This window comes from Solea senegalensis, linkage group LG1 (assembly GCF_019176455.1).
Source record: "Solea senegalensis isolate Sse05_10M linkage group LG1, IFAPA_SoseM_1, whole genome shotgun sequence".
NCBI lineage: Eukaryota > Metazoa > Chordata > Actinopteri > Pleuronectiformes > Soleidae > Solea > Solea senegalensis.
Genome location: NC_058021.1, coordinates 25,276,787 through 25,301,756, shown reverse-complemented (window position 1 = coordinate 25,301,756; position 24,970 = coordinate 25,276,787). Strand labels below are relative to the sequence as shown.

The window sequence follows — 24,970 nt, the reverse complement described above, 5'->3', positions numbered from 1 at the left end:
TTTTTATTTTTTATTTTTTTTTATAGTTTCCTGTCTCTGATAGTGATGGGTACATTTAATTTTAATGAAGGTCTTGTAAGTTGTTGTTTTTTTACCTTAATTAACGTAATTAACTAGTGCTTTGAACTTTGGGATGAAGGTTCATTTTTCAGATGAAGGGCATTAACAAATACTATATTTGTCTTAAATCTTCTTATTTTACATGGAAATAGTCTTGTCCATCATGGTCTGAAAGAACACCCAGCATATTTGTATGCACCTTTTTGTCTGCTCTTACTTTGGACTTTGATAAAAAGCTGAAAAGAGAGCCCACATGTGTTCACCTTGTTTGGAGCACAAACTATGAATATCAGTCACAGATCAGGGTCAAAGTGTTAAATACTAATTTATCTATTTACTGTTTGTAGTATGTTTTCCACAGCAAAAAAACTAAATGAAGAAACATGACTTTTCTAACAAAGAAAGGTAGAAGTATTATTCACACTAACCAACCAACCAAATAATGTAAATGTAGTGACCAAGACTATTAGTTAATAGTTTCCTAAAATGTATATCTTACTTTTTTCTTTCAATCTGTGTTAATTGAGAAAAAAACAAAACATGATTAATTATAATGTTACTAACAAATGGGAAACGAAACACATTTTTATTGATGAATCGCAAAGCCTAGAGTGTGATGCATTTTTCATTAATTTATTTCATAGTTATTCACTATTAAGTTCAGCTTATTTTAATTTCAATTTGCTCAAGTCAGAGAAATTAGGAAAATATGTTGCTGAACGTGTATGTAATGTAGGCTACATCTTAAAGAAGAGAAGCTCTTACAATGTAGATTATTTGCACTGCAGAGTTTCAACCTGAACTATTTCAGATGTATGGGCCCTCCTGTATCTGACTCTGCATCTCCAGGCTCGTCATGTACCAGAACCTCCACCACCACCTCAGTATGGGTGGCCTGAGTTTTGCTTATCCAGCAGCTGTCATTTGTGTTAATCCGGTGGCCGTCTTGCGTCTCCATAACATCTTCTGTCCACATCTCGATGACTGATGCTGACTCTGGGAAGGACGGCCTGTTTAGTCCTGGATCTTCTTCTCTTTCCTCAGGTTGCTGCTGGTTAGTAGATGCCACAATGGTGTCTGAAGTGTTTCTCTGTTGGCTTTTCTGCTGCAAACACTGCAGCATCTCTAGTTCAAGCATGGACCTGGTGATGCAGTTAGGAATTCTTATTGTTTTTGTTATTTATGACATTTAGATACTGATTTAATGTCGCCTCAGTCGATGCTGAACAACTTTGAGTACCTGAGTTTCTCCTCTGCCATTTGTGCTCCTCCAAAGTCCTGCAACAGAAATCACAAAGTGTCCAAATAATACTGTCTGCAGTATGTTTGCATGCACGCGTCTGCGTGTTTGACAAAAGACTGCCTCACCCATGTGTCCATGCTGAGGGCTTCCTGCGTGGGTGACGCGATGGGACTGTCCTCCTCCTCCTCTTCCGCGTCATGATGGAGTTTCGGAGGCAGAGTATGGTGCAGGCAGTTAGAGAGAGCGTTGAGTCTGAACAGCAGCTCATCTACCAGGCTTTCAAACTCTTCAAGGTAGAAAGTCTGAAAACAGAGCATAAGGATTTGTATATGGTATAAGGTATATGATAAATAAATATTTATTAGTACATATACGAGAAATGTTAGTCAAACAGTGATTGTACAGTGATGGCAAACCTTTGCCAAGCTCAAGGTAATTGGACTTGTAAGTGGTGGAGGGTTGCAGGTTCGAATTCCAGGACAAGTTAAGGGCCGTTGCGCCCTTAAGCAGGGGGCCTTATCCCCATTTTTCTGTGTTTACTTCTGGTGTGTAATAATGCAGAAGTAAGACGAAGGCAAAAAGTACTTTCACAGCGTTTTCCTCACCCTGCTCTCCACGTGATCGTCAATCCATTTTGGTTCACGCTTCAAAACAAACTCAGAAAGCCTCTGTGTGATGTAGCTTCCCATTTCTGCCACAGTGAAGACTGTGTCCCTCCTGCTCTCAGATCTTCTGGATCTTCGCACCAACGTGGACACCACAGCTATTACCTATGAGAACATGACAGGGATCCACTTTCTGAGGCTGTGCAGCTATGAAACAGACTGAACGTCTATTGAAAGGCCAAGGTTATATGTCTTTACCACTGCTGTCCACACCATAGTGGAAGACAGATAAAGCGTTCCACAGAACAGAAAATCCCGTCCAGAGAGAAGGAGGCTCCTGAGGGGTCTGACACCCCCACAGCGACAGAGCAGAGTCTGGAGCGAGCGGGGAATAGAGCTGAAAGCCCAGGACCGCTGCACAAACAGAAGATTTCCTGCACAGGACAGTGCCACCAGTAGGATCAGACCTGAAACCTAGAACAGCAGCCACAGGTCTTCACTACTGACCAAATCCACAAGGTAAAATCACAACACTCACACAGTCACAACCGTGAGGGTGAAAACAGAAAGGTGACACCAGCATCACATGTATGGGTAGGACACAGAATAATCCATGTTAAAACCACATTAATAAAACTATGCACACAAGTTGCACATGGTTTTCTGTTTGCACTGTTTACATGTGTAGGTTACCATGGGCCAGCAGAGGCTGCAGAGTGAGCGGGTGAACAGCGTGGCAGAGGACGCCAAGGTTTCGTTCCCCCTCAACACAGTCACACACTTCAGGGTGAGAAGGAAAAGTGTCAAGCCACAGAGAGTACGAATGTCCTGCAAAGACAAGATAATGTTGTTTTGGGGCGTTTTAATCACTGGAAAACAGCTGCTGTCTTCCTTAATTTCACATATCATTAATCCTTGCACAACAGGATGTCTCAACCGGACAGTTAGGTTTATCCTTGTGTGTTTAATAAAGGTGTGTTAAGCAAAAACAGCAAACTAAGAAGAGAGAATTACAGTGTCTCATATCTTGTGTTAATCACATTTTAGTCATAATTATCCTGATATGTTAGTGTTTTTGTCTTGTTTAGTCAGTTCTTGTGTTAGTTTATGTTTAAAGTCACGTTAAGTTCTTACCACTTTTGGTGTTGGGTTTGATTTTCACTTCCCCTTTTATTTTGGTAAACGCTCATGTCTTCCTGTCGCGTTGTTCCCTCATCTGTCTCGACACATCTCTCCTAATTACCTCATGCACTTCACCTGGTGATCATTAAGTAATCACTCGCACCTGCCCTTGATTCCCTCTTCCCTCTATAGTCCCAGTCCCTCTGTCATGTGCCAGTGTGTCATTTATGCTTGCAGAGAACACATCAGCGTCCAAGCCTGTTTTGCCTTTTGCTCAAACTTTAGCTCAAGAGGCAAGTTTTGTCTTGTTTATTCAGCTTCTAGGAAGAAGTGTTTATGATTTAGTTTGTTCAAGAGGACAATAAAGACCCTTGAATCTTCCATCGTGCCCCCTGTCTCGTGCATTTGGATCCAAGCAATGTATTCACCGTTCCTAACATATTTAAGCATCATAGTACCCGTTAGTACAAGCACTTATTTTGTAGTCTTAGAATAAGCCTTTTTATGCACTTAAATCTTTGCTTTATGGAGTCCAGCATCTTGTGCTGCCATATTTATAGTGGACAAACCAGTCAGATGTTGCATTTTGTGTTTTAAACTAAAAAGAATGCCATCCTCTCTGGTATTTGAAGGCCACTGTAGTTCCCCAACACACAGATACAGAAAGAAAGGAAAAAAATCTGTAGTCACACCATTAGATGTCATTAAATTGGGCCTTTAAAGACGGGTCAAGGAACAGCTTTTTTCGATCTCTCTGTTCCTCCTTCCCCCTGCCTTCATTCATGTCTTTCTCTCACTTGTTCCCAGGACGCCAAGAAGCTGACGTCAACATGTCCGTTGCGTCTCTGCAGAAGCTCGGCGGCGTCCGTGATGACGATGGAGTGATGGGCGTAATAAACACAGCGCACGAGTGTCACTGTCAGCAGAGCGACCTGCAAAAGTGAGGTACAGTGTATATTTTTATTTAAACAGGCCACACGTCAGACTCACATTACACCATTCTGCTGTGTGCTTTGACCCTCACGCCTGTCTGTGTGTTAGTTTAAGAGCTACAGGTTACTTCACCCTCTCAGCTGGGTCATCGTGGTCCTGTTTGCACTGCGCAGTGTATGACATGGACGTGTGTGTATTTTTTGGTAGTTATTATGTTGGTGGAGGACTCACTTCCAGCCAGTTGCAGGGCGTCTTCCAGTATCCCATCAGCCCTTGCTGCATCAAAGTGCACATTTGAAGACAGAATTGCAGAAGAGACAACAGGAGGAAAACGAGCTAGAGGAGAAGAAAACGTGAAGAAGATTTAAAATCATCTTCATCATCGCGATATTTCTGGGTCAACTGTTCTGATGAGTAGCGTTATGACGGTGTTGCTGTGATGAAGTCATTTACCTGGCACACCATGACAACATAGTCCCACACAGCAGGAGTGGAATAAACCCTCACTGACTGGACTTTAGAAGAGGGCATCAGGACACCAGTGGGGCTCTGCTCAGTGAGCAGGGTCACACTGGTGTATAAGTTGGGTGCAGGGCTGAACAAGGTAAACTGGACCTTCAGGGCCACCGTCCGTCTGTCCAACCAGCCATCTGAGCGCAGGAGAGTCAGTCTGCTTGCAGCGTCAGACCTGATGACATGAACAGTGACTGATGATTCCACAGTGATGATTCTTGTAGAGAACGTGAACGACTGTGTGTGACTCTCACTTAGTGTGGCCGAGGCCAAACGCAGTGCTGTGCCCAGCGTAGCAGCCCAGGTGGCCACACGTCCTCATGGGCGTTACTGTGGGAACTGTAGCAGTGGAGTCTGGGAAAAGAGACTTAAAGAGGCATAAAACACAGAAATGATGATCACAACAGAGATTCTGAGAACTGAGTGTGAATAAGTGTTGTCCTGGTGCTAGTCCAAATCTACCACCTGAATAATCTGTATTATTACTGTACTTTTCTGTTCAATCGGTGGCCTATAGATTCCTGGCCTACAGCACCCTCTACAGGAGGTTTAGTGTAAAAAGAAAAAAACTGTGATGAGTGAAGAGGTGAAGAGGCTTTTTCTGCTGATCTTTCAAAAAGTATATAAATTATTAGTATTACAGAGTAGTCTCACGTTACTTACATGCTCCTGTAACGAGCTGTAAATCCCCGTCTTCCACAGGATGGGTTCTCCAATCAAGATGTGGGATTGCTGAATGACAACAAAATACCAGGCTGTGAAATTAATTTAATTTGGGTTTTCTTTTGTATTTTTTATTGATAAAATATGGAAGAAGATCTTTCATCCACAACGTTAGTTAGAGATCTGTATTCACAATCAAATTATTTTCATAGTCAGTCTCTGATGAGGTAGCTTTTGTTCTACCTCATTTATTGTTGATGTGTTCTTATACAACACATTTAGCAGCTTGGTCTGTATCCACCTCCACCAGTCCTCATGGTTTTGTATGGACATAAAGTCACAATTCTCATTATTCCTATTGACAAAAAAACAACAACATGATTTTGAAGCAGTTGGAGGGCTTTACATCTGAGCACAACACAATGAGGGAGAGATAATACCTGTGTGTGTGAGTATTACCTTATAAAGTGTTTTCTTACAGCTTGGTTGAGGTGGTAATGGTCACTGAATGAGCTGCCGTGTGTTACACACAGCATCAGGACAATCATGGAGACACAGACACACAAATCCCTGGATGACAAAGCAATAGTTCCTTAATATACACCTGTAAATCATACACAGACACACACATACACACACACCTGAGGGTGTTGTGAATGAGAGTCCCCCTTCTTTTCCTCCCCCGACTTCTCCTCAGCTCTGCTGGAGTCGGTGGGTGTACGAGACGCAGGTAGCGAGCTCGCTGACGAGCGGCAAGCAGCTGTCAGAGAGCAGAAATAATGGACTTGATATTTAGACGGCGAAAAGAAGAAACGGATTGAGAGGGAACACATGATGGTGATCACCTGCTCCAAGTCTGAACATGTTTCCTGAGGCTTGAACTGCTTCTCTGGTCCATCAGCATCAGTACAGCAGCACAGGTCTACTTCAAACTCTTCAATTCTGGAGAAAGAATGGAAATCTGCTCTTTTTCTGTGCCAAAAAGAGACAGTCGCTGCCACGGCGACTATCTGGAAAAGGAAAAGAACATTATTTCCAAAATTAACTTTAATGCATTCTTATTCATTTGAAATGAGTTTTACCACAGCTGGCTGGATGACGAAGATGCAAAACACCAGCGAGAAGAAAAGGGAGTGTATCCAAAGCATACGTTTGCTGCTGCTAAATCTGACACAAGCATAATTAACAATTCACAATTAATCGTCAGTACTGCCTTCACTTATTTATTCGTATATGTCAAAAAAGGACCTTCATTACCTCATTCCCAGCAGAGCAGAGAGCACCAGACAGCAAAGGCACAACAGCAGACAGAGAGTCCAAGCCAAACGGTGACACCACCGGGTTGCTGCTCCATTTCTTCTCCCTTTCAGTTTGTCGGTTGCATGATAACGACATTTTCCTCCAGGATCTACTTTCTCATTCTGAACGATGTGATCTTCATCTTTCATTCTGGACAGAACATCTGCTGGATCAAGCTGTTTTCCTTGCGTTGTTTCATGATCGTCAACCTGCTTCGAGCGCGACGTCAAATGCTGAAGTACCAGACTGCTCTTGACTGCTGGATCATCCTCCTTTGTTATGATCACATCTGGTCGGTTTACACGTTCTTTATCTGTGTCTTTATTTTCCAGAATCGTAGCGGACAACGGGAGCCCATCTGTGCCCTACAGAACACAAGGGTGAGACGCAGTGATTCAAATGCCTTTTTAGAATGCCTAAAAATGGATTATATAGGAAAGAAAAGAACAGAAAAAGACTGATGCTTAATATTTAACCTGGTATGTTTTCCTCCAGGCGTCCTGTAGCCACTGCTCAAGTTTGTTCCAGGAGGCATGGGCGACACTGTCATTTACCGAAAGAGATTCTGTAAAGAGAGCAATGAAAATTGAAATCATGCAAAAAGGTAGGAAATAAAATAATAAAAATAAAAATGGTGCAAACATGTGGTCAGAAGCAGTTTTAGGTCATTGGTAAATAGTAAGAATTGGGTTGAAGGTGGTTGAAAAGCTTTGGTTACTGAGAAAACCAGCATTTTTATGTCCACTCCAGAGCAGAGAACCACATCAGGTTCCGCTCCTGTTAGCCAAGAAGAGAAATGTGAGGCTGCAGTGGACACAGACTCTGTCAACACTAATCCAGTCTGCTGCTGGTGCAATATTTGCTTGGTACACTTTCAGACTCTTCATACTGATCAGTTACAATTTAAATGCTACTGCATATCTATCTATGATTCATCTTTAACTCCCTGAATGAACACAATATATCCTTTGTACTGTACTGTGCTCTCCCCAGTTGCCAAGTCTGTAACTTTGCCAACATTTCCAAAGCAGAGACAGGCTCTAATTTTAATATTAAAGACCTCAGTGACTATAGAATGTAAGACACAAGAAAGAAATCTTCACAAATTCAAACCTCACCTTCAACAAAACCCTTTTCAGTGTTTCTCCCTTTCCCCTGCTGGACTCCTGACCTCCTCCGCTTGACCTCACGCAGTCGAAATAGACAAGATATCCCCGTTGCCCCGGGCAACACTGCCACCACACTTAATAGTCCGGTTGCCACAGAGACCGCTGATACGTCGAGAAAGCCCAACTCGAACGGCAACTGTAAACAAGGGATTACAAAGGACAGCTGTTCCTTGTTGACATGCTTTTTAGATGCTCTGTGAGCGTCTCATCGTTAAATTACCTGATCGTCCATTTGTGATATGATCACCGCGTCGACGCACGAGTAACCCAACAGCAGTAGCAGACACACACCAAGTCTTTGAGCATGTGTGAACAAGCTAGGGCAGGGGCAGCTGTACACAGACATCCAGATGTGGAAGTCGGCCAAGAGGTCGGATAATTTAAAACGTAACATCTGCAAACAGACAGGCATCTGGTCACATGGAGCAAGTAGAAGCTGTTTTTTCTTTGTGTTCCAATGTGATTCTACCTCAGCAAAGCCTAGTCCGTGGGTACAGACACGCAGCATCCTCTCCACCTGGCCGTCACATTTGTTCACAGCCAGCCAGCACTGACCGAGGAACAGCCAAGCACGTCTGCTGTTCACCTGACACAGAAGCAACTTTTAAGTTCCATGCACATTTACAGACAAAAAAACAACAACACATGGTTCTACCTCACCTCAGACACCTCCACGTGTTTCAGGTACCAGTCTGGCGACGGTCCAGAGCCGTCGTGCCAGATGTGAACCCCCCACATAGATCCCAAGCTCTCTGCTGCACTGTGGTGCCAGACACACAGACACTACACACTGACGTATGTGTTTTTGGAATAATAATAATAATAATAATAATAACGTTTTAAAGGTCCAGTGTGTTAAGAATTTGTGACATCTAATGGTGAGACCGCTGATTGATTGTAACATACAGATGACTCCTCCACTCATCCCTCCCTTTTCCAGTGAACTGTGGTGGCCTTCACATACCAGAGAGGATGTTGTTCTTTCTCATCTGTGAGGCCCTTTGGCTGAGGTTCATATAAAAGTCTTATCCCAAGGCTACAAATATCAAACAATGTATATTTCAAAGTGATTATACACTTGTACAAACATAATTATGCATAATATAGTCCATTTCTGCCAAAAGAAATTTAGACTGGACCTTTAAAAGTAATAATATTTATATTGCGGATGATAGCACTTAACTTTGGGGAGGACTTTACCTGAGTAAGAATGTGTCTTGAGAGTTCCTTCTGAACAGAGTGCACCCTGGGACCTGTAGTTCCTTTGTGTGGGAGACTCCGTCTTCACCGTACAGTGACGTAAACCTGATTCAAAAACATGCAAGTAGTGAATGTACTGCAGATACAGGTACTGGAGATACTGCATCTACAACAACAGAAAATATATGCCTAAAAAGAGTGACTTTGTGTGACAAATGTGCACTTGTGTGCAGTCAAATGCAATTTGTGTGACCTTTGAAGTCATAGTGGCTGCAGAGCAGAGGCCAGTGTGGATGGTCACAGCATAAAGACATGGGTCAAATGGAGAGTTGTCAGAGAGATAGTGGACTCTCCGGTGCTTCTCGTTGTCGGCGTCTGCTCTCCTGCACGCCACCGACGCTGGGAGGCACAGGCACGCGCACAGCACCAGCACAGCCAGCACGGTGAGATCCTGGGACACACTGAAAGAGAGAATGACAAAAATGATCACAATGACCGCTTGTTTTCCTTCTTCTCTGCTTACAGAGAGACATTGTTGGAGGGAGGTTCACCTCAGGAATGGCTCCAGACTGGATGTGTCATTGCTGCTCTGGATGTGGTGCTGCACCACTGTCAGTGGCCTCAACTGGTGACAACTGGAACCAACAGCAGGTAAGAAGAGTTTAAATGTCAACATCCAGAGAGCGTGTGTTTGTGTCCAACACTCAGGCCTTACCTGCAGTTGACAGCAGACGTTGTGTCTCCTCGCTGTGTCCTGCAGCCACGGTGAGTCCAGGCCCCCTGGTGGTCATCCCAGGACAAACACTGGCTGCTGACCACGGTGAGAGTGTAGCTGATCTGTTCACTCAGGTGCTTGTGTCTGCGCGCTTTTCCAAACTCTGCGTTCAGCAGTGCCAGGTGACCGACCCCTGCTGCTAGAGTAAGTAAATAGCTGGATGAAATATTAAATGACACAAATTGGACATTGCAACACTACATATACATTTTAAAAGTGTCATACTCTCTAAACGTGGCTACAGCTTATCTCATTCTTGTCTTTTGCGTCAATGAGATTGAATTAGTTAATGCTATTGAATGTCATTTTACATGATAAGGTTAGGTTTAATAATAGTTAAAATGTCTATATACTGTAGTACAATGATGAGAGTTAACATGTTCACTTACTTCTCTTACATACAGTATTCAGCATAACAATTTATTCTTAAAAACACAGTATGTAAGTCTCTCTCAAAGAGAAAAACCCAACAACTAAGGAGCTAGTTTGATGACAGTGGGCAGCAGCATGGGATCATGATAGTTTGGTTTCCTTGTGTGTTTGTGCTTTACAGGCAGAGCTTCAAGTCTCTTTTTTTTACATAGTTGTAATGCTGAAATGTTACATATTATATCTTTAATGCAACAATCAGTCACTTAAGGCATTAGAGATGAGACATTTGTCACCGTTTAGGTACGACGGGGGCAAAGTGATGCAAATGCTGTCGCTCTCCCAGTCATGAATCCTGCGCAGGTGATGCATGCTGGGAGTCGGCTTTTCAAACATCCTGCCAGAACAGAAAGCATTACTGTCAAGTGTCATGTGATGATGATAATAATAGCTGAACAAGTCGCCACACATGTACTGTACCTGAAGAGCAGCATGACGGGAAACACTTTGTTGGGCGGCGGCGTGAACTCCACGCTCAACTGCACGGCCTGATGCAAATGGTCCTGGGTGAGGTTGAAGCTGTGGTAGTTGACCTGCGTGTGGACCAGGACGTGCTCGTGCACAGAGCTCCTCTACAGAAAAGATAAAGTTAGTTTGACAGCCGTGCTTTAACAGCCTTTAAGAGTGGTTTGTTTTTCTCACACATGTATGAACACAACGTGATTAGGTGATTATATTCTTATATACTCATTCTATATACTCATATATATATAGAGAATAGTCTTTTATTTATGTCTTCATTGAAGTGTTATTTATATTTTATTCATATATATTACATAAGGAATCAACTACTATTTTGATAGTCAATCACTTTAAGTGTGTTTTTTCTAATTAAATTGAAAGTAGCTTCTGATTTTAACTTAATGTGAATATGCAGGGTTTCCTTGCTCCCTTGTGACAGTACACAGAATATTTTTGGTTTTCTGAACACAATAAAACATTTGACGATGTCGTCATTTGAAATTTTAAACCATTTTCTGACACTTAAGGCCGTAAACAACTAATTGGACAACAGATTTATAGATGCTGAAAATAAATGTTAGTTGCATTTAGTTAGTTCCTCTTGAATTTGACTATTTTTACTCTTTTTTTGCACTTGCTTGTAAACAGTCATTGTATAACATTTGAGAACCTTTTTTTCGGCAGAAAGTTTGAGCGTGAGCATCTGTTAATATGTTGAAATTACATGTAGACTTAAATGTATAGGTTAGACTTAAACTAATGACTAATATAGAAATGTCTTGTTTACCGAAATGGCAGTAATTGCCTCTGATAGTATATTGTAAATTGGGTCACGATTGTCTGGCGTCTTTTAAATGTAGGTCCAAAATATAAAAAGTGTGGGAAACTCTGACAGACGGTGCATACGTTTCCTGGTGGATGTCGCAGCTGGACGCTGACTGGCAGAACAAGGGATCGAACAGGGATCTTCCTCCTCGTGTTGCACTTGTACAGACTCAGGTCAACCACTGGTCCACTGAACTGGAAATCACCACAGAGAGAGAGAATAAGTTACGAAGCCTTTGTGTTTACATGACTCCATGGCCACACATCAGCTGCTCGTCACCTGTGTGGGACGGCGGGTGGAGGTGTAAGGGTCGGTGGCGAGCTCGGTCAGCAGGCCGAGCACACAAGGCGGACGCTGCCTGCTCTCTGTCGCTCTGCTGTGATGAACAAACAGAAGCTGGACGAGAGAAGCGGGGATGTAGAAGGTGGTGGAGCCGCTGCTGATCACTGGGGAGGTTTGGTTTTGGTACGTGGCGTATAACGTGAGGAGATCTGTGCTGACTCTGTGCTGCTGGACCTTGTGGAACAGAATATACGTCTGCAAAAAAAGAAGCATGGATATCAGAAGAGCAATACAAAGTGTGATCAGAAGATGATTTGATAGATGTTTTCTCTCACCAGCATCAGGTCTGACGCAGTCTGCAGAACGTCCACAACAAGGCGCCTCGTCTGCTCTGCTGAGGTCAATCCTCCTGCGATGAGATCACCGGTGGCTGAAGCTCGTATGCAGCAATTGTGTGAGTCTGATTCACGCACATGTGTAATGTTATCTGAGTTGTGCATTTCAGGCGTGAAGTCCCGATTTGTGACAGCAGCCTGCAAGTTGTAGGAAAGGAGGACGACCAAGGTGCTGAGCGTCTTATGGTCCAGGTGATATGTGGCTGCAGTGCTGGACTCCACAAACAGGTATGAGACAGCCTGAATGTGAAGTGTCACATGTCTCACACTGGATAAAGTCACCTAAAAATAGAAAAAAGCATGAAGGGGAAATGCATCATATTTCTTTCTTTTCATTCGTCGTCATCTATAAAAGATGATAAACTTCCACCAACTTGATTTGTGACTTGTAGAAGGTCTTTGAGCGTGGAGACGCTGTCCAGGATTGAAGCCTGTGAATGACATTACATGTTGTTATTAAAACGTTGTAATAGCTGTCAGTTAGAGAAGTTGAAATTAATCCTTATTGTACCTGATCACCGCTCTTGAGCTCACACAGCGTGCAAATTAACACACAGCGTACATGTCTCTGTGCTTGTGTGTTGGCCTCGGTATCCAGGCTAAGTCTGTTCAGGACGCTGGAGAGTAGACTGATGTAGTTACCAATCTCCCGACTGTTCCCGAGCTTCACTAGAGCTGACAGGTTCCTCAGACCTGAACCTGACCTGCAGAGAATCAGTGGTGGTGTAGACGCACAGTAATGGCACATTAAGTCTTCATAAAAGCCTTTACTGAAATCCTGAAAATGACCATGACAATATTCAGGAATGTGATGTGACGACACAGTGATGCTTACAGCTCCAGATCAGGATCATCATGAAGAGGTGAAGTGTCTCTGAGGAAGCCAGGCTGGACTTGGACAGTGACAGGACAGGGTTTCGTGGTTGTTCCGTATGTGCTGCTTCTGATTTCTGTATAAATTGTTACTATGGAGACAATAACCAAGAAAACATTTGCCCTTAGTTAATAAGTGAGAAAAAAATTGTGACGATAATAGATCTTTGTGTATGTGAGTATAATAGGATGTGAAGACAAACTTAGATTCAAATTTATCTTTGTGAGGACATTTTGGCACGTCTTCACAACTTTAAAGTGCTTTTTGAGGGTCGAGACTTTTAGGTGTATTGCTAAGGTTAGGCATTTAGTTGTGATGGTTAAGGTCAGGGAAATGATAAAGGACCACTCAATGAGAACACTGTGTTTTTGTGTGTGTACCTGGTATTTCCTTATGTTGTGGGGACCTAAATCTGTTTACCCGGTCACATTATGGGGACTTGTCTTCCTTTGGAGGACAAAAATCAGGTCCTCATAATGTGTTTTACTACATTTTAAGGTGAAGACATGTCTTAAAGTTAGGCTGAGGTTATAAGGTTAGGTTAAGTTTAGGGATAAGTCACTACTAATTATGACTAAGGTCAGAGTAAGTCTCCGGGAGATTAGGAGATGAATGTAAATCAACACAATGTCCTCTGAAGTCATGGAAACTACAGTGTGTGTGTGTTATATACCTAAGAAAGTGAGGACATTTTGGGAAAGTAGGGACATTTTGGCTGGTCCTCACATTCTGACACCCCTAAAAATGGCTTTTTCAGAGTTAAGACCTTTTTAAGATTTAGAGTTAGGGTTTCATTGGGTTTAGGTTACTTAGCTGTGATGGTTAAGGTTAGGATAAGTGGCTAGTGAATGCATTATGTCAATGAATGTCCTTACTGTGAATGCTATGCAAACGTGTGTGTGTATCTTTACCTTTATAATCATCACTGGGGTCACCTGAAGGAAGGTTGAAATAATACTGGAAATCTCTTCCGTGGTACAGCACCCTGGGTTGTTTTCCTCCGACACTGAAGCTGTACTCATACAGTAAATCCTTTTAATATGGACACACACACACACACACACACGCACAGAATGTTATTGCTTGCTCATTTACTGCGCGTCCGTGTATGAATGTGCGCGCTATGCCTCAGACAAAATGTACCTCCTTCCCCGAGGTGCAGAAGACGCTGAAGTGTGTGTGCAACTCGCTCCCCATGACTGGCTGCACCTGGCACCTGGCACCTTCTGGGACGGACTTGGTTTCCAAGAACAGCTGAGTTCGACCCACAGATCTGTCATGAGACTCTGAACAACACAGGTAACCGTTAGATGAGGATCCAGATCTCTGTCCCTTCAAGTGTCACAGGAAAAAGATGGGCTAACAAAGGTCAGATTCTTTCATTACTGTTTAGAGATTATTGTTCATCCAAAAAAAACATCCATCTAAGAAATGGAATTTGCATCACTCTTAGAGGACAAGTAGAAGAATGTGAACTGTAAGAAATCCTCATGCTCCCCTGCAGAAAAGGTGTGAGCACCTTGAGTAGGCAGCATAGTTTGTATATGGTGATACCAAACTGAAAAAAACCCCTTCTCTAATGACATCCTCTGTGTGTGGAAAGTACCTCCTCATTCATACAACTGCCTTTGAATCTTTACATGTTACATGTTTTGTGTCCTGTAAAAGAAATAAATGAAAGACATTTGACAACAGGGAGGACGTTTGTCTTCTGGTCACATTGACTATGACAGAATGACAGATTATTGTTGATAATACATCAGATCTTGGCAAAGAAAAACTTACTGGCAGTGAGCTCCAGCATGTATCTGCTCCCCGGCCTCAGACTGAAGGGTCTGACACTGAGCACGGGGGAGGAAATTCCTGCAAAGACAGGAAAAAGTTGACTGATGACTGTAGTTTGTGATACTGAGAGACAGTTTGTTTCATCGATACTTTACCTGTGTATGTGTAGGACTCAAAAAGGACTCTGTCCACTGGGTCTCGGGGTAAATCCAGCAAAGTTGGCTGCTGAGTCACGACAGAGGGTCTGGAAACCAACAGGTTACTGCCGTCGCCTTCGTGTGCTGCTGGATCGAACGCTGAGTCGTCTCCCAGGCTGAAGGTCTCACCGTCCGCACCTGTGAGTACACACAAATAAACACACAACCTCTCACACTGGTAAACAAACACACAGATATGGATCAGTACCGTACCTGTGGGTCTTCCCGCTGAACTCCCCGGCTCTCCTTCCTCTGCACTCGGGAAGGGAACGTCATAATCTGAACCTGGAATAGACGCTTCAGCTTCAATGCACCACAGAGTTACACATCGAAAACCATTAATATGCAAGAGCCACTGTTTTGGATTCAGACAAATACATTTAAATGCTAATCTGTATTTATTTATTTATTTATTATAGCACCTTCCTAATTAGGGGAAAGCAGGCAAAAGCTGAACTGCAAGAACAGCAAAGGCACAACAAAGACATGAAATGACACAATACTGATACTGCCAATATGTATAGAGGTGTAACTTGCAGAAGGAGGCATTTAAAACCAAATAGGTAAGACAATACTGTATTATCATCTGTTTGCACAGACAATTGTCTTGCATTGACGTCAGAGCCAAACATTCTGCCATAATGTCTATTAGATGCATTAAAATTCAAACTATAAATGTAAAAGATTAGTCCCTAAAAACATTAAAAAATAGTAGTATTGTTGTTGTAGTACAGAACATACTGTTACTCACCTAATTCCCCTGCAAAGTCCCCACTCCCCAGGTCAGGAAAATACATTTCCCAATCGGAAGAAGAGTCAGAATGACTTGAGAATCCGTGGATGTCTTTGCTTCGATCAAACTGTGCATCATGATTCTCTGAAGGGTCCAACTCTGTTCCTTCTGCTCCTAAAGATAAAGATTATTATTATTTTTTTATTATTATTATTATTATTTATTTATTTTTACATCAACGTAAATCTTGAATGTAAGACTTCTTATTCTTATCTTATTTTCACTCCTGATGTCCAGGACACTAAGTACCTCACAGGGTGAAATCATTTATATCATAATTAAGAGCTGGCAGCGCAAAAGATCTGACCAGTTTAACCTGATCGTGTTGTTTCTGATGCTGATGGAAGCCCGGGCAGAGCGGGTCAGGTTTATCCTGAATACTTAAACTGGATTACAGGCTTGTATTGTATTGTTTTACAGTTCATTTAATAACACACCTGCTTTATTTGACATGTCTCTGCTCGTCTCTGATGATGTCCCAGTGTCAGTGTGGCCCAGATTTAGTTTTGTGGCTTCACTTTCTGAGGTGATCTCTGTCAAGAGAGGAGCTGCATTGTAGTGTGAGTCAGGCAGGCTGGAAATCTCAGGAGTCTGAAGTTGCTCTGCAGGTCCCTCACTGATTGTGGAAGGAGCACTGAGATCCACAGTGTGACAAAATGGGACTGGAATCGACAAAGAGAACATTGCATTCTTATTTTATTTATTATAATTTCCTTACTTTTCAGCCAAACTGGATGAAGACACTCTTATTTTACCTTCTACGACATGTTTAGAGGAGGCATTGACCAGGTACAGACTCCAGCTGTACTGGATGTGATGTGGGGAAACATCACAGTCTTCACAAGAGGTGCTCACAGAGAAGGACCAGTCCCAGCTCACCTGGTTTCCTTGGCAACGCGGGCAGGAAAGTGACAGCTTCCTGGTATGGAAGTATTGTTGACAGCTATGTACTTAGTAGAAAAGCATCAGCATCTTTTATCGAGATATATATTGAGCATCTGTAAGTCTTACCCGAGCACATGTGGTGCGACTGTGAGGAAAGTCTCTGCGGAAGCCGATCGCTCTGCGCTCTGCACGGTCAGCGTGAACTGGAACTGGTCAAAGTTGCACTTTAAGAGACTGACGGCAAATGTGAGCACGGGGGAGGAAGTGGAAATGCGTTGATGGAAACAGGAGGTAGTGATGGAGCTGAGTGGTTTACATGTCCAGCTGTAGCTGTGAGGAGGAGAAAATGATAACCAACGTTTACCTGCAAACCAAAACTGGACAAACAGCTGATTCACTGATGCACCTGCTGGCTCCTAGTTATCGTGCGGCAAAATGAGGCGTCAAAATAACCACAAAGACACAAAAATAACACAAAGCAGTGTCATCATTACTTGTGGTCTTCATCTATTTCTATCCAAAATCTCTTCTTATTTACTGTACTGCAGGACATGTGTCCATTTATGTGTTAGTACAGATTTGTGCATTATTCTACTCCAAATTTTCACAGTTGGGTGAAAATTAAATAAAGTTTAGATTATACCATTGATATATATATATATAATATATATATATATATAATGTAATGTAATATATATATACAAACTTACCTGTCAATAGTTGCTGATTTTAATCACATATGCACTTGAATCAAGGAAGTTATTAATGAAGGCACTTGGTTTTTCCTTATAACACAGAATTTAAGTCACATGTTAAGACACAAATAAAACCAAAAAGACCAAAAAGAGAAATATCCATGAAAGAGAATAGGATAGAATTGTCACTGTAGTCACACAACAAAATTAGCTGCACTTAGTGCATCAGTCACAATCAGCAGTCATACAAACTTCAGTCATACCATAATAAATCTGTAGGTTTCTACCTGAGTGGGTTCTTTGGGAAGTCGGGGTCGTACGATCGCTGCCCGTCCAGAGTTATGATGGTGGTGTTTCTGTTGTTGATGAAGACGTTGGTGCCACCTTGGATAACGGCCACCGGAGAGCTAGGCATCACCTGAACTTTCACACTATAGTTACTGTACACCACACTGTCAATGACCTGGACCTGCAGAGAGAGGACAGCTGTGACAGTTATTCAAGTTAAAGGCGCAGTGTGTGAGATGAAGGTGTAACTGGCAGATAAAGTAGGTGAGGGTTGTTTTTTTTTAATGTAAACCAATAAATGTTGCTGAACACTTTATATCTATATAGTCATTCTATAAATTCAGGTTTATTGTTTCTGCCTATAACTCGACAAGACTGAACAGTGTTTACAGCACTCGAATCAGTGCAGTTCGAATGAAATGAATGGAAAAAGTCCTTGAGCTACAAAGAAACAACACCTTTACAAGTACAATTACATATAAACTGCACACTTGTATAGTGGGATTAGATTAAGATGGAGCGAGAGATAAGGTCACTCTAATTATTATCTTTTAGCTATTTGTTTCTTCTTCTTTTTTTTTTTTTACATAATCTGGTCTAAATTAATCAGTAGAATAGTATTTCTGATTTTCCTGCAAGTGCCACCAACGAGGAAGCCCCTGCACCACATTTTGAGAACCAAGGAATTTAAAAGATCCCTGTATTCCTCAGCCTCCTCCACACGTGACCGTTTTCAGAAACTCACCCTGGCTGTGGCAGTGTAGGTGTCATACTGTAAGAAGTAGCTCTGCAGTGTGAGACTCTGTCTGTGAGTGTCTGTCAAAGGCAAATGAAGTGACCGGCCCGCAGAGTCCAGCAGTGTCCACGTGTAGTGAAGGCCTCCTGATGAGTCGCAGTCCAGTTCAGTGTCATAGGTCACTCCCAAGCGGATAACCTCGTACCTTTGTACCTATAGACGGAGAGGAAACTTTTCTTATTCACCTAAAATCTAGACAGGATACTTGTGTGTTCAGGTGGAGCTAAAACTCTACCTGTAGTTTCAGAGGACCCATGTTTTTAACCGGTGGAGGCTGACATGGTTGTTCCACAACAAAGATATGACTCTTTAGTGAGGCTGAGCTGACCAGGTTAGACACAGTCACTTCCACTGTGAACTCCCCTGTTCTGCAGAGAGATAAACACAGTCGACATCAGCAAAAATACACAAGTGATACACAAAATCCACAAAAAACAGAGCGAAACAAGGTGGTCGACGGAGATTTAAAGGTCCAGTGTGTGACATTTGGGAGTGTTTAATGTACAGAGATTAATTGAACAACCCAAAGGTATGTTTTCATGGCCTTTTATAAGAGCTTTAGGGCCTTTCTTTGATGTGGAACACCATCTTGAGCCAATGTGGTGAACGGCTTTGTCCACTTCAATTTGATTTATGAACAGACAAAGAAGAAAGAGGCAAAATTAGAAAGAGAGGGAGAGTGGGAAGAGTTGTAAAAGAGTGTTTATCTCCTTTTCTGGTATGTGAAGCATTCTGCAGTTTCACCATTAGATGTTGCCAGAGGTGGAAAGTAATGAATTACATTTACTCGCGTTTAGTGTAATTGAGAAGGTTTTTTTAGGTTCCCGAGTGAGTGGTGAAAATTAAAGCACCCATTTTGACTGACCCATTATGTGTTTACATATTTTATTTTGTCAGCACTTTAATATGTAAAGGTTTGCCGTTAATTAAAAACAATGTGAGATTTTGGTCCCCTTGTCCTTTTAGCATGACACAAGAAAGAACGAATACAGGTTGAGGTCAAGTAAAATAATGGTCAATTTACTTGAGTAGAATATTTCAGTACTCTTTCCACTTCTGAATGTTGCTAATTTCAACTAATTCTCACACATTGGAGCTTTAATTGAAAGAAAAATTGAAGCAGACTGAGTAATAGACACAAGTTCTTTTGTTTGTTTGTTTTTAAATAGCATTCAAGTGTAGTCAAACACTGACTCACCTGTGGAAGACATGCTGCTCTGTGCTCTGTCCCAGCCTGATGCATGATCCGTCTCCAAAGCTCCACAGGAAGGTGAGGTTTGTCCCGACATTCACCCGACAACTCACATTCACTGTCTGGTTCTGTAGGACCGAGGGCTGGTGGACCAGCCTGTTGAGCTTCACTGCTCTCTGGACGATCAGAGGAAACACCGCAGAGGTGATGGACGTCTGACCGGCCGACATCACCACAACCACAGCAAACCTACATTAGAGAGGGGTTGGTATTGTGTGTAGTTTTGCACTTTAAAAACACCTCAAATGTACATTTCATTGATAATCCCGTACTTTCCAGGTTTGTGGTATCTCTTGGTGACTGTTCTGGAGGTGGTTCTGACGGATGTGGAGTCTCCAAAATGCCAGGTGAACTCTGCATTGTCTGGTGGATCGGCCACAGCCAGGAAGGTGATATCTTTATTTGTGAGATAAGCTGACATTGCTGCAAAAATCTGCACCACTGGAAAAAAACAACAGACAAATATGACAAAGTCTTAGACACCTTAGACGTAACGCATGCCCTAGCCCCTTGCTTTTAACCTTAAATACCTAATCCTAACCCTTAACCTAAACCTTTTTCTAACCCTGACCTTAAAACCAAGTATTAACCTTTCAAAAGCCCCTTTAAGTTGTAAAGAACAGTCAAATAGTCAACTACACACATGTACACACACAGGATTTTTTTTTAATTTACATTTTCAACAGTTAGATTGTATCAAATTTAGATAAAAGCCTAAAATGAGCTTGACACCACATGGGTGTAGCAATATTGTATATTTTATGATATTGTCAAATTTGACATAATAGATTAAAAGTTGCTTGTTGAAAATATATATAATTATTAATTATTATTATTAGTAATAATAATGATGTCCTAATATTATTAATATTATCTTATTAATGTTTTGCCTGTGCTCAGTGGGCGTCCGTTAAATATTCCCTCTCACCGTCGTGACCCTCACTGTTTGCAGGACTCTGAGTGGCGGGTGGCTGCCAGTTTGGATTAGCTCTAACTTGCAGCAACGACTTCCCGTCCCCCTCGGCGCACAGCCTCACGCTCTTGTTCTGAGAAGACACTCGATTCTCAGCTCGAAGCTCCACCACAGAGGCCCCGGTGTGGTCGAAAAGCAAAACCACCGTCACCTCTTCCCCTGCAGCGTATGTGCAGTTTCTGTACACCTGTGTTGCATTCACCAGCAGAGACACAGTCATGTCAGACCCTGCTGCCACGCTGAATGACACCGGTTGTCTGTGATCTGGCCTGATCACACGAGGCACGCTCAGCACCAGCTCTCCCACTGGATCCTGAACCAGGACGTGTGTTTGAAACAAGGTCCAGTTGCCAGCCTTAACTGTGACATTATAACGTCCTGCTAGTGGAAGTGACACCTTCACGTTCCAGCCCTCAGTTGTTGTGTTAATCACAACAGCGTTGTCCAAAATAAAAACCCAAATTACACTTGACCCCGTACAGTTTCGGCCACCTGGGTTCACGACCTCCAGGCTGAAATCTGCACATGTTGGAACTGCTGACATGCAACTCCCAGAAGGCCTCAGTGCACAGATTTGCTTGTTTGCCATTAAAGCTTGAGGCAGGACAATGGAGAGCAGCAGCAGTGATGAGCGTGGAGCTGTGGAGAAGATGGACCTGAGGAAGTGAAGGTGCAGAGGGCAACTGGACTGATTCAAGGGGTGGAGATGGAGGAGATTGTGGATGATGTTGTCATGGATATTGTGGATAAAGTCCTGATGATTGCTTGTCTCACTCTTCTTTGATTCATTGCCAACATTATCCCAGCTGCAGGAGTTATTGTCTTTGCTGCTGCTGCTGAAGTCACATTTGCCCTCATGCAGCTTGAGGTTCAGGAGAAGTTGGAAGGTCTGGTCATAATAAATCTTATGAAAAGACCAAAACCAGCAATTAATGATCAGGTAATTATTTGGTTAATGCTGTCACACAAACTCACAATTAAAACACTATTAAAAATAACCAACAGTTACAAGTTATAAGTTGCATTTTTGGACTAGGTGATTTTCAAACTAACATATTCAGTGTTTAGTCTTTTTATAGCCTTATTCTTTGATCAGTTATTCTGTATTATGGTTATGTATGGCTATGTTGTTGTTTTTTCCTCAGAGATTAACAACATGTATAATCTGCTGTGTCCATGCAGTTGAACTGGATTCACCATCGCTGTGTGAACTTTATGTCAAAGTAAAACATGGAAAAAATTTAATTTATTTTTTTTTCAGTATGATATGAGCATACAATTTGATTATGTTCTTCTCTCTGTCAGGAAGAGGCTTTAAAGGTACTGTCCCTTGACATGCATGGAGTCTTAAAGGTTAGTGACAACATTTAACCCAAGTAAATGTTTAGAGTCACATTTTCTTTGCCGTTGGTGAGTCCTGTAATTCTGTTGTACATGCACAGTCGCCCTTACTTTCAACAAAAACCCTCTCGTTTTTTTTTCGAGTGCTGTTCTGTTATAACATAAATGTGAAAAATGTGACATGCGTGCTATATCTGTAACCTTTTTTTACTTCCTATAGTAATATTAAGATTGTAAAACACTGCAAATCACATCTTATGTTTTTCTTTCTTTTTCTTGCTTCTGTTAACTTTACATGTGCATAATCCAACATAAAGTATTAAAGAAATTTATCATTTTTCATGTTGATGCATTTTTTGTCATGCTTTGAAAACATGCAAACACTAAGATACTTTGAGAAGCTGATAGTAAAAGTACAAAAATGTCTAAATAATGGGATTTTGTTCATAGAAACTTTTAAAGAAAACACTAAAAAAAAGTGTACTTTATTGTACATGATGAAAGAGGAGGATTTATGCTCAAAACCTTTAATTCTAACATAGAGCATGTGCAAAAGCAAGACTTTTTCAATCCTACATACCAAAGTGTTGTTGGGGAAGGAGTCTTCTGTCTTCACACAGTCTCTCTTCTCCTCCTCCTCCTTCGTCTCATTGTCTTCTTCTCTGTTTCCAGGATTAAACCACGTTTGACACACAGCTGTGTTTTGTGAGTTTTGAAGGTGTGCACAGACGGAGAAGACCACAGGGCCGGAGATCGCCACGTTATCTAGTGAAGGGTGTAAAACAGAGAGGTGGAGGCTGGAGGAGAGTGTGGAGAGGAGGTTTGAAACACTCACATCTGAAATAGAAAAAGAATATAATTCATGTTTTTTTCTTATTAATTCCTTAAATTATATGTATATATATATATATATATATATATATATACATATACATATACATAAATAAATGTTTTCGCTTGTTGACTCACTAATTTGATATTTTCCCGGAGTTTGCAAAAACCATTCACTTGACACGGAGAAAGAGCCGTCATCCAACAAGCTGACATGACGTGAACTTTGAACTTTAGGGGTCACGCCCAGGAACTCCACTGTGACGTAAGAGAAGTCCTGACCTGCCCGACTCTGAATCCCTGAAAATCAAACACAGGCAAAACAAAATAAACATGTACATGGACAGTCTTAGTTTGTCCTTTAAATGCAGATTTAAACATTACTCACACATGTAGGGAGATATTTACTTTCCTGTTGAGGTAGATTAACGTCATCAGCAATGAATTTTGCAAAATAAAGTAATATTGTTCCTACTTGAGAATTAGATAACTATTTACAATTACAAAAGTTATACATTTACATAATTTAAAATAATTATTATAATAATATTAAAATAAAAAAATCTAGTAAAAGTCTTCATAATCAAATATGTACAGTGATTATTTTTTGTAAAGGGGCTTTGACTCTTTATTGTTATCTGAACTTTTTAAACTGAAATTGAAAAATATATTAAAATGAGTAAACACTCCTCAAATGCAGCTTTTAACGCTTATTAATAATCCATCATAATTTTAATAACTAATCAGTGATGACATAACATATGATGATAATTACTAAATTAATAGCTTAATCATATAATTAATATCATGTTAATTTAAGCAAATTTTATGTAGTAACAATAACAAATATGCAACAAAAACACACTTTTTGACAAAAATGCATTGTGACTTATAAGTGAAAAAAAAAACAAATTTAAAAGCAAAATCTGGTTGTTTTTACAACATAAGAGTCGACCTCTGTGCAAACCAAAGAGTTCACATTTCTGAGAGCATGTGTAAGAACTCAGCGGAGCAGCTGACCTGTGGGCTGGTCAGGGCGTCCGGCCAGCTTTCCAGAAACTTCTAGGACAAACGTCTTCCCAGCCGGGACTCTCTCTGATGAGGTGGACAGACTCACGGTGTGCAGAAACGGCCCTGCAGTCCTGTAGAGAGCCACTGTCCCAGGTTCACCTGCGACAGGACAGTGCAGCACACTGAAGGAAAGAAAAGAAAAGAAAAAGAGAACTTTAAGTGCTTTTTAAAAAAAAATCCAGTCACTAACATGTTTGTGCATTCAGTCGCAGGGACAATGGGAGCTTCACCTTTCTCTTCCACTTTCTGACCCTCCTGGAGAAGATGATGCATTCACACACTCACTGAAGACCAGACCATGCAGCCGGTGGTTGCCACAGTAACAGCTCTCAAAGGTCAACGCTGCCACCTGGTACCTTCAATGACAAATAATGAGGATTGCTATATATATATAAAAAGTGGCTGTTCTTGTTTTAAGGTTTTTAGGTCATTGCAAAATGTTCTTATGTCACATTATTGTCTCAGTTTCCTCATGACAACCTAACAAATGCATAAAAATAGGCTTGTCATAAACTTTTCTAGTGCATTTCAGAGAAGCAACACATTATATCATCTATCTATCTGTCTGTCTGTCTGTCTGTCTGTCTATATAATAATTTCTTAACAGGTTCCACAGATAAACATTGATTAATTGGACATTATTAACTATTAGGCCTATGTCACCATTGAAAAAATAGCATGGTCCTCATAGTACTTTAATACAAGATAATAAATAATAAAAACGCAAATTTAGATAAATAATCTGCTTTATGTATTGAACACAAGTGCTTCGCAGCACCAGACTCACCCTTCATCCAGGCAGCGCACAGAGCAGCTCACCGGGTCAAGGTCACGGACACCCGTGGGTTCATCATGGAGTGGGAAGAGGGAAGAGGAGCCACTGGCGCATACGCAGCAGCCGATGAACCATGGTGAGTTCTCCTGTCGTGACGCACGGACGCCCGCGAGCCTGATGTTAAAACACGACAGCGCGAGCACGCGGAGTAAAGGACTGAACATGACTCATGTGTTTCCTGTTTCCAGGCAAAAAAGGCCGCATCGAGTACAACACGGGTCTGCAGGAGGAGAGAGTGGAGGACGAGAAGCATCTGAGGAGAACGCACAGGTTTAACGACGAAGAGGAGGAGGAGGAGGGAGGTGCACTGACGTCACAGGATCCTGCATACAAGGTGAGTGTGAGTGTAACTGTGTGCAAAGGAAGGGAAGTGTGTAA

At 41.7% G+C, this 24,970-nt stretch overlaps 1 protein-coding gene across 1 annotated transcript; it reads right to left on the bottom strand.

The window, feature by feature from the left end:
- Positions 1–725: 725 nt before the first annotated feature.
- Positions 726–24,756, bottom strand: LOC122775746 (polycystic kidney disease 1 like 1). Its single transcript, XM_044035916.1, has 51 exons — positions 24,545–24,756; positions 23,707–23,879; positions 22,825–22,986; positions 20,479–20,895; positions 19,814–19,982; positions 19,488–19,730; positions 18,525–18,657; positions 18,239–18,442; positions 17,493–17,674; positions 16,637–16,840; positions 16,381–16,544; positions 16,063–16,287; positions 15,046–15,135; positions 14,791–14,970; positions 14,636–14,713; positions 13,994–14,136; positions 13,762–13,882; positions 12,812–12,941; positions 12,488–12,680; positions 12,351–12,407; positions 11,917–12,258; positions 11,579–11,836; positions 11,380–11,493; positions 10,432–10,583; positions 10,248–10,348; positions 9,523–9,721; positions 9,359–9,442; positions 9,059–9,268; positions 8,808–8,912; positions 8,263–8,367; positions 8,077–8,185; positions 7,828–8,001; positions 7,557–7,743; positions 6,915–7,003; positions 6,397–6,803; positions 6,222–6,306; positions 5,985–6,149; positions 5,781–5,899; positions 5,599–5,709; positions 5,383–5,494; positions 5,140–5,208; positions 4,731–4,843; positions 4,417–4,651; positions 4,195–4,299; positions 3,828–3,962; positions 2,602–2,736; positions 2,167–2,382; positions 1,909–2,073; positions 1,429–1,605; positions 1,301–1,338; positions 726–1,202 (listed from the first exon to the last, which is right to left on the bottom strand). Exons 1-51 carry the CDS (start codon positions 24,754–24,756, stop codon positions 863–865), a joined length of 8,436 nt encoding a protein of 2,811 aa, XP_043891851.1. The 3' UTR covers positions 726–862.
- Positions 24,757–24,970: the final 214 nt, after the last annotated feature.

Excerpts from the sequence above, each read along its gene's own strand:
- LOC122775746 (XM_044035916.1), bottom strand. The coding sequence starts at position 24,756 with ATGTTCAGTCCTTTACTCCGCGTGCTCGCGCTGTCGTGTTTTAACATC. Across the intron at positions 12,408-12,487 it reads AGCTCAAGAGCGGTGATCAG|GCTTCAATCCTGGACAGCGT; the intron begins GTACAATAAGGA and ends TGTCATTCACAG. Across the intron at positions 5,710-5,780 it reads CTCATTCACAACACCCTCAG|GGATTTGTGTGTCTGTGTCT; the intron begins GTGTGTGTGTAT and ends TTTGTCATCCAG.